At 40.5% G+C, this 8,362-nt stretch overlaps 1 protein-coding gene across 1 annotated transcript; it reads left to right on the top strand.

Moving 5' to 3' along the window:
- The first annotated feature begins 225 nt into the window (after positions 1 to 225).
- On the top strand, positions 226 to 7,635 carry LOC141763181 (high-affinity choline transporter 1-like). The gene is made up of 6 exons (XM_074627632.1): positions 226 to 266; positions 3,769 to 3,976; positions 4,203 to 4,253; positions 5,730 to 5,792; positions 6,107 to 6,262; positions 6,352 to 7,635. The coding sequence occupies exons 2-6, from the start codon at positions 3,793 to 3,795 to the stop codon at positions 6,618 to 6,620; spliced, it is 723 nt and encodes a 240-aa protein (XP_074483733.1). The 5' UTR covers positions 226 to 266; positions 3,769 to 3,792; the 3' UTR covers positions 6,621 to 7,635.
- The last annotated feature ends 727 nt before the right edge of the window (positions 7,636 to 8,362 follow it).

Here is an 8,362-nt window from a genome sequence, read left to right as displayed (position 1 = left end):
TCATACACTGATGGCAGAGGCTGCTAAGGTGCCAACTTAGCCCATCAGGATCTGATCTAAATACTCATTCACACACCGGGAGCAATTTGGGGTTAAGTGTCTTGCTCAAGGACACATCAACATGTGACCTGGGATTGAACAACCGACCTTCCAATTGGTGGACGACTTGCTCTACCCTCTGAGCCACAGCCCCCCCATTTGGTTTTGGCACATCATCCACTGCGCTCCTTCACTGCCCTGATTGTGCAAGCTGCATCGTGCACACAGTAAACATTACTGTATTGATGTTCTTTCATCTCTGACCTATTAGCATTAACCTTTACTAAGACAAATGTTTACCAATGTTGTCTCTATGACGATAAACTGTAAAATTCAGTAGAGTTTAGTTGAGTTGCTGCAAAATCAGAAATGATTTTAGAGGGGACAGGTTTAGAGGTGAGGGTGGTGTAAAGCAAATTGTAGTAGAGTCAATAGAAGCGGTAGTTTTTACTGGCAGGAAATAAACTAATTTTAAATCAAATCTGCATAAAGTGTAAAAAAAGCTGCCAAGTGAGAATGTTTGAAATAATATGACAGGAACGATGAAGGATTTTTTTTTTTTTTTTTTTTTTTTAAGTTATTTTTTTGGGGGCATTTTCCATTTTTATTCAGAGGACAGTGGATAGAGTCTTGGAAAGGGGGGAGAGAGAGAGAGTGGATGCGGAAAGGGCCACAGGCCGGATTCGAACCCGGGCCGCCGCGGTCAGGACCAAGCCTTGATACATGGACGCCCGCTCTACCAACTCCGCAAAAGCTGGGGAACAATAGTGTGGGTGGGCGGGGGAAGATGGTGGAAAAAGGGGGAGAAAGGGGGGAGATGAAAAGAGGAGGAAAAGAGAGGAAAAGAAAGAAAAAGAGAGAAAGAGAGAAGAAAACACAATTCTGTAGCTCTTATTTTCACCCACATGGTGTTTTGAAGTCTTTATACACCATAGTATTTTTGTTAAAGAATAAAAACATTATTTTTTGTGCTTTTCGGGGGGAACAATACATGTCCACTTGAGAGGCAGTTCGAATCTCGTCTCCGGCAGGGTCGAAGTTTATAATATGCAGTAAAAAATAGTTTGTGTTGCTCGTGTAAACTTGAATTGACTCAAGATATAATTTTAATGCAAGACTTGTGCACTGCAACTAATACATTAATACATTAATATTGAAAATCGTTCAGGTTTCCTTATACAGTCATATAACTGGTAGATTACTACAGATAACAAATATACAAAACATTATCATCCATGATGATGTTTTGCATTATTATAATAATAATAATAATAATAATATATTAGATTTATATAGCGCTTTTTAGTAATCTCAAAGACGCTTAATATTATTGCATACATCCTCCTTATGACTGATTAATGAACAAGATAGGTCAAAATGTTAGTAGAATAAATCATAATGTACTGGAGAATAGTTGAGCAATATTGGGATGGACTTGCTGTGTGTAATTAATTAAAAAAATAACCATAGGAATACACATGAATTGAGACAGTAATGATATTAAAGCTTTAACTTTATTGTCTTTGGGCCTGGAACACGTGAAACAACAAGAACAAATAATTTGAAGAAGATAATACTATTCTTAATGTTTGTCATTGGGTCTGATTCCCTGCAACATCAGACAGAATGATTTACAGCACATAGATTCACCAGAAACTCCTTCAGCTCAGACTCCAGCGGGGCCTCCGGCAGTGACCAGCCCACTGTAGATTGCTGGGCCCTCTGTCAACGTCCAGCAGGTTTTGCTACAGGGCCACAATTGTGCTTCCCTTATAAAGAAACATGAAAAGAACAACAGAGACTGAATATTTATTCACACAACAGGCTTATGTGAGTAATTAATGAAATGAAAACAACAACATTGTCTTATTCTTTTTGGACTAAGCATGGTATTCCAAATTACAGATATTACTAACCTGCTGGTTGCTGAGAGTCATGGAGGTCTGTGTCCTCAGTTCTACCAGGTGCTCTGCAAGGCTGTCAACCCGATCCATACCTGGCACACCATGCCCGTCCCCTAAACATACAATTTGTCATCAGTAAGCAAATAAACAGGATAAACTGCTGTGAAATTACACTACATGTAACATATAGTGTCTTAATGTCCGTATGCTGTCTGTTGTATGTTAAATAGATTCGACCCAACTGTTACTATTGCTTTGTTGTGAGGTTTATGTAAACATTACTTACCAACTGTATTTCTGCCACCTGAGACCTCACCAGGTGAGGATTCAGACTGGACTGCAGGCTGAGCTTCTGGGGCAGAGGATACAGGTTGACTGACAGCCTGGAGAAGTCTAAACAGACATTGAAATAAAACTTATATGTAGAAACAATTTCACACATATGATAATTATGTTTCTTTTACCTTGAAAAACCTTACAAACTACAGTCATGTTTATATAACTTAAGTATGAACGTTTAATATAACGTTTATGATCATATAATCATGAATCATGAACATTAATATAACACAGCAGTTATCTGACAGTTACCTGTCTGAGCTAAAAACAGTGACTGTGATAGTAAACTTTGTTTCACAACGTTAAGAAGCTAATACAGCAGCAGTCATACTGTATATGTATCTATAGCTTTAGTATTAACATAACGTTTATGATCATATAATCATTAATATAACACCACAGTTATCTTACAGTTACCTGTCTGAGCTAAAAGAAGTGACTGTGGTAGTTTAACAACGCTGAGGAGCTCATACAGAAGGAGTAACGTTACCTCTATGTAACTGTAACTGTAACGTAGCCTCAGCATAATGATCAGAGCTCTGAACAGATGATAAAGTGATTGATAACTTATTCACCAAGTCTAGCTAACATAATTAAAGCCAGGCTAGCTTAGACAGAGTAACATTACAAACCTATTCATTGATTTCACAGCGACTCTTAATCAGCCCACATTAAAAAACGCCAGAAAGCTAAAACACGTTTAATCCGTATTGTCTAAGAGAACCCAATATCACTGTTACGTAATGTTAATAATGACATTTACCTGTCTGTAGCTGAATATAATGTTAATAATGACATTTACCTGTCTGTAGCTGAATAGGCGTTTCTGCGACGACGGCAGTGAATAGTTTAAAAGTCCCTCCTCCGCATCGCGTCCGCTGGGACGGCTGTGATTGGCTATTCAAAAATGGATGACGTGCGGAGATCAGCCACACGATTCGTTGCCTGAAAATGGAATCCAGAGCTCCGATTGGCTGTATCCGCGGTGAAAATGGATGACGTCGGCAGTGAAAATGGAAAGCCGCCACATGATTTGTCTACAGAAAATGGAAATCCTGGAAGCTGATTGGTCGGCAGACCCACTCTATCCCTCTCCCGCTGCCGCAAACCCAGGCGCCCAGATGAAGGATTTTTAACAACTAGCTAAACAAGCACAAATAAAGCAGTCAATATGCACAAAAAAAACTAATGTGAAACTGCCAAGAGCGAGAGGTGCTGCCAGGACTTTGTTCCAAAGGCTGGAACTTCTAGGAATTGTTTGTTAAGATAATACTTGGTGGTATTCCAAAATATGAATCTTTAATATTGTTTAACGCTAACCAGTGAGAAGCAAATCTTGGTTTTGTGAATTTTGTCTCTTTTCTTTCCAAAGTAAAATTGCCACGTCAGATGAACTCAGGAGGAGTGCCTCCAAAACACATCTGTGACCTTTGTTCTTGGTCACTCTTGGTCCACATACAACATAATGTATTTGTCTGCCTGTCAGTGTGCTCCATAGTGGTTGACCACCATGACTCTGAACATCCCTGGTGTGGTTGCAGTGGTGCTGTTCTACATCCTGATTCTGGGGACAGGGTTGTGGGCTGCCCAAAAGTCCAGGAAGGCTGAGAGGCAGAGCCATGGAGGCAGGATCGAAGTGGTGCTCCTCGGAGACAGAAATATCAGCTGGCTGGTCGGGATTTTCACCATGACTGGTAAGTTGTTCTGAGGGGCTGAAAAACTCCTTTCAGCCAGAGTGGGTATCAGCTCTTTCTATTAGTTATTTGTTTTGTTTTTTTGCTAGCAGGACATGGGTGTTGTGGAAAGAAAATATTTGGGTTGCTATACACTCACAGCAACCGTGCACATACAGTACTTCACAAAAATACATTATGTTCTAATTAAGGTGTGTGCGCGTGTGTGTGTGTCATTCTTCTGCAGCTACGTGGGTCGGAGGTGGTTTTATCCTGGGTGTGGCTGAGGCGGTGTATTCTCCATGTAGGGACCCAGCATCTGGCTGGTTTCAAGTGACCTCATGACCTCAGTAACCTGATCCTTGACCACAGGACTCATCTCAGTCCTCATTGGCTACAGTAACATTTCACACCTAGGTGTGAAATTCACACAGAACAAAACCAGAGGAATGTTCTTTGTTCCTTCTCTTTCGACTCTTTCTTCTCATCTGCTCATCTCTCCTGACGTGTGAGAGGTGAGCTGCTGCGCTCTCTCTGCTCTTCATCTACTCAACCCAGGCTGACCTGGTTGAGGTGAACGGCTCTCAAGTCCAGAACTTGCAAAACAGTTCTGGTTCTGATCAATGGCCTGTTAGGAAACAGCCATTGCAACCAAGGAACCAAACGGCAGACGACGCGAATGCTCTGCCCTTTCCACCAGCTAACTTCAAGCTATCAAGCAAAGAAGTTAGCACCAAACTAACAGCAAAGACGACCTCTTTGACTTGGAACCACAACTTCAACACATGGAATCACAAACCCTTTTCTTCCATGGATTGGTAACGTACTGGGCCTTAGCATTAGCAATCGCACAGGGCTGAGCAAGACAGTCCAACTTTGATTTCTAGAAAGTACTTGTATTGATTTGGTTTAATGTTATTCATTGAGTTTGACTGTGGTGATTTATCTGTATTTGATTTTTGGGTAACTGGCTTCGCCACATCTGATGTGTTTAGTTTATGCTTCACATAGACAAGGTCTTGCATGCAACTAACCATCTTTTCTAACCCACTGCATATCTAACACACATAAAGATCACATACAGAAACTGTGAATTAGTTAAACATAAACATACAGCTTCAGATAATCTTAACCCCACATCACCCCCCCCTCTCTGTCCTTCTTCTCAGAAGAACAAAGAGGTCATGTGGTGACATGCTGATGGCCATCTTTGATTCCGCCATCTTTGATTCAGCCATCTTTGTAGTTTTACAGTGCCCGCCATTTTGTTTGTAGGCCATACAGACATTTTGAGACAAGAACCCATCTTGTTTCCCCCCCCTCTCTCTCTCTCACACACACACACCCACACCCACACACACATACACACTGTGTTTGGTTTGTTTAGTTTAGTTATTTAGTTAGATTAATATTGTGTTTTGAACCTTTATTATCTTGTAAATAAATGTTTGTGGAATATACATGCTGGTCTCTTTAATGTTGCACAAGAGTGAATAATGCCAACCTCTGCTATGTCAAGAACTCCGATATCCTTCAACCTTTACTTTCTATTTTGGTTATAGTTATTAATTTAATTATTAATCAACGTTCCAAATTGATAGTTTAGCATATATAATGAGACTATATTAACGTTTTGGTCATTGGTCCCTGATTCCAGGGTGGTGCCCCGTTTATTATTAATGTTTATTGATAATCTTTATTAATATTAATAATTATATTATTATTTATTAATTAATTTGCTAATAACCAAAACCTACCAAAGTAGAACCCCTACATCCTAAAATGGGCTTAATATGGGCTCTTATGCCTATACAATACACAGTGTCCTTCATATTAGGTAAGACAAGTTATACACTATAGATGCAAAATGCTGTGCTGACCTTGATAATGTCAGACATAAACGTATTGTTTCTGTGTGGCTCATTTGATCTGATTATAAACATCTTATCAAACTGCTAAATCTACAACAGTTTAAAGTCAGGAATTATTTTGTGGAGCTTGATGTACTGGATACCAGCAGCTTACATTACACAGTGCCCACAGCATCAAATAATTAAAGGACACAGTGCAAACTGTGCAACACAAGTTTTTAATGATTTTTGTCGAAAAGTGAATACAATATAAGGCTTATTATCTCATCCACTGCACAAGGTGGTCTTTTCTTTGCCAAGCCAATGAGGGATAAGAAGTACATCACCATGATGGATCCATTCCAGATAAAGTATGGCAAAGTGCTCAGTGGAGCTCTGGTGCTGCCTTCTCTGCTGGTGGATGTGCTGTGGGTGTCCTCTACTCTGCTTAGCTTAGGTAAACAAATATTCCTACCAAATAAAATCACAAATTAGTGGATGCAATTAAAGCATTTTAACTTCTGTGTTTGTGGGTTTGTCTAACAGGAGCAACTATGACTGTGATACTGGATTTGCCCTATGCCTATTGTGTTTGGATCTCATCAGCTGTGGCCATCATCTACACTTTGTTAGGAGGCCTTTATTCAGTGGCCTACACTGACGTTATCCAGCTATGTCTAGTTTTCTTCAGTTTGGTGAGTTACAGTGCCTTGTACAAAAGTGCATGTTTATTTTATAGATGTACATGTATAGCCCTAGCCTGGCCCCAGCCCGACAAAATCTCGTATAAAGCTCCACCACCTGCATCTCGATAGTGTGAATAATTTGTTTTTTCATCATTGTGTCATATTTGTCCACATGTGTGAGCCCGGGTGATTCATTACCAGCTCCAACTCAAATGTTGTAGCACAGGGGGCATTTAAAAAGTCGTCATCGCTATCAGCTGGAATGTGATTTCCGGAAAATTAATCATCAGTCTTTCTCCCATTTTACAAGCACTACCTGGGTTTTTTTTTTTTTAATTTTCATTTAAATTTTCTTTTAACTTCTTAAGAGCACATTTATTTATTACTTTTGTACTTCTTAATCGACCCAGCTGTAGTGCTACACAAAGAGCACAAGAAAATTTAGTTTAATGTCAAGTAAATGGATAAAGTAATCTTTTCTGGAATGTAAGCAATCAAATAAGCTTTGTTTGTTGTAGTTCAGTGACTGTTGTGTGGTGGGTCAGTCTTAAGAAGTCTAAATCTTCCAAAATTAAATAGAGCGCTGTTGATTGTTGATTGTCTCAACACAAGGAAAAAGTGAAGGGCGGGGACATTGAAAACTGAAGCTGCGGAACTGCTTTGAGATAGACTTGATGATGTGTTGAGTCCAGTTTGATACATTAGTAAAATTACTGGAAGCACATGTCCCACACAACCAAAATAATTGCTGCAATCCTGTGAAGTCTCCATGGCCTACTAGTCAAAGGGGCATACCATTTAATTGCAACGTTCCTGGTTTGATTGATGACTGGGACCCTTTTTGTAGGGGTTTAAATCACAAGTTTGTCTAACAGGAGCAACTATGACTGTGATACTGGATTTGCCCTATGCCTATTATGTTTGGATCTCATCAGCTGTGGCCATCATCTACACTTTGTTAGGAGGCCTTTATTCAGTGGCCTACACTGACGTTATCCAGCTCTGTCTAGTTTTCTTCAGTTTGGTGAGTTACAGTGCCTTTAACAGTAGTACATGCTCATTTGATGTACAGTATCTGCAGGTATGTGTATTTACATCTAGTATAAAGCTCCACCACCCAATATATTTTCAGCCTACATGTCAATAGTATGAATGATTTTTTTTTTATCATTGTGTCCAAATGGGTGAGCCCAGGTGATTCATTACCAGCTCCCACTCTCCAACTCAAATCTTTATAGCACAGGGGCCATTTAAAAAGGCATCAATGCAATCAGGTGGAATGTGACTTCCTGAAAATAAATCCTCAGTCTTTCTCCCATTTCACAAGCACTACCTCTTTTTTCCTTTAATTTCCATTGAAATTTTAATTTAACTTTTTTTTTTTTTATTCAATTATTTCCATCATTTGGCCATTGGACTAGGGATGGAACCCGGACGACAGGCTGACGGTGGCCCCAAAGAGCGTGCAAAACTCCCTACAGAATACTGATGTGTACCAGGGTTCCCGGTCGGAGACCACATCGGTGGGGAGACCATGTAGCCGGAAGACATGCTGCAGGACCAGTTCTGCTGTCTCTGTGGCCGATGGGAGTTTGGGTAGGGGCACGAAGTGGGCCATCTTGCTGAACCAGTAAACCACCGTCAGAATGGTGGTGTGTCCGTTGGACGGTGGCAGACTGGGAATAGTCCAAGGAGACGTGGGACCATGGACGATGGGGCACAGGCAGAGGTCGCAGGAAACCAGCGGGAGCCTGATGAAATGGCTTGTGTTGGTTTCATACAGAGCAGGCGTTGATGAACTCTCTGGTGTCCTCCTCCAGGGTGGCCTACCAGAAACATTGCTGCAGAACCTCGCTAGTGTGCTGGATACC

The sequence above is a fragment of the Sebastes fasciatus genome, chromosome 3, assembly GCF_043250625.1.
Source record: "Sebastes fasciatus isolate fSebFas1 chromosome 3, fSebFas1.pri, whole genome shotgun sequence".
NCBI lineage: Eukaryota > Metazoa > Chordata > Actinopteri > Perciformes > Sebastidae > Sebastes > Sebastes fasciatus.
This window is presented reverse-complemented; position numbering and strand designations above follow the sequence as displayed.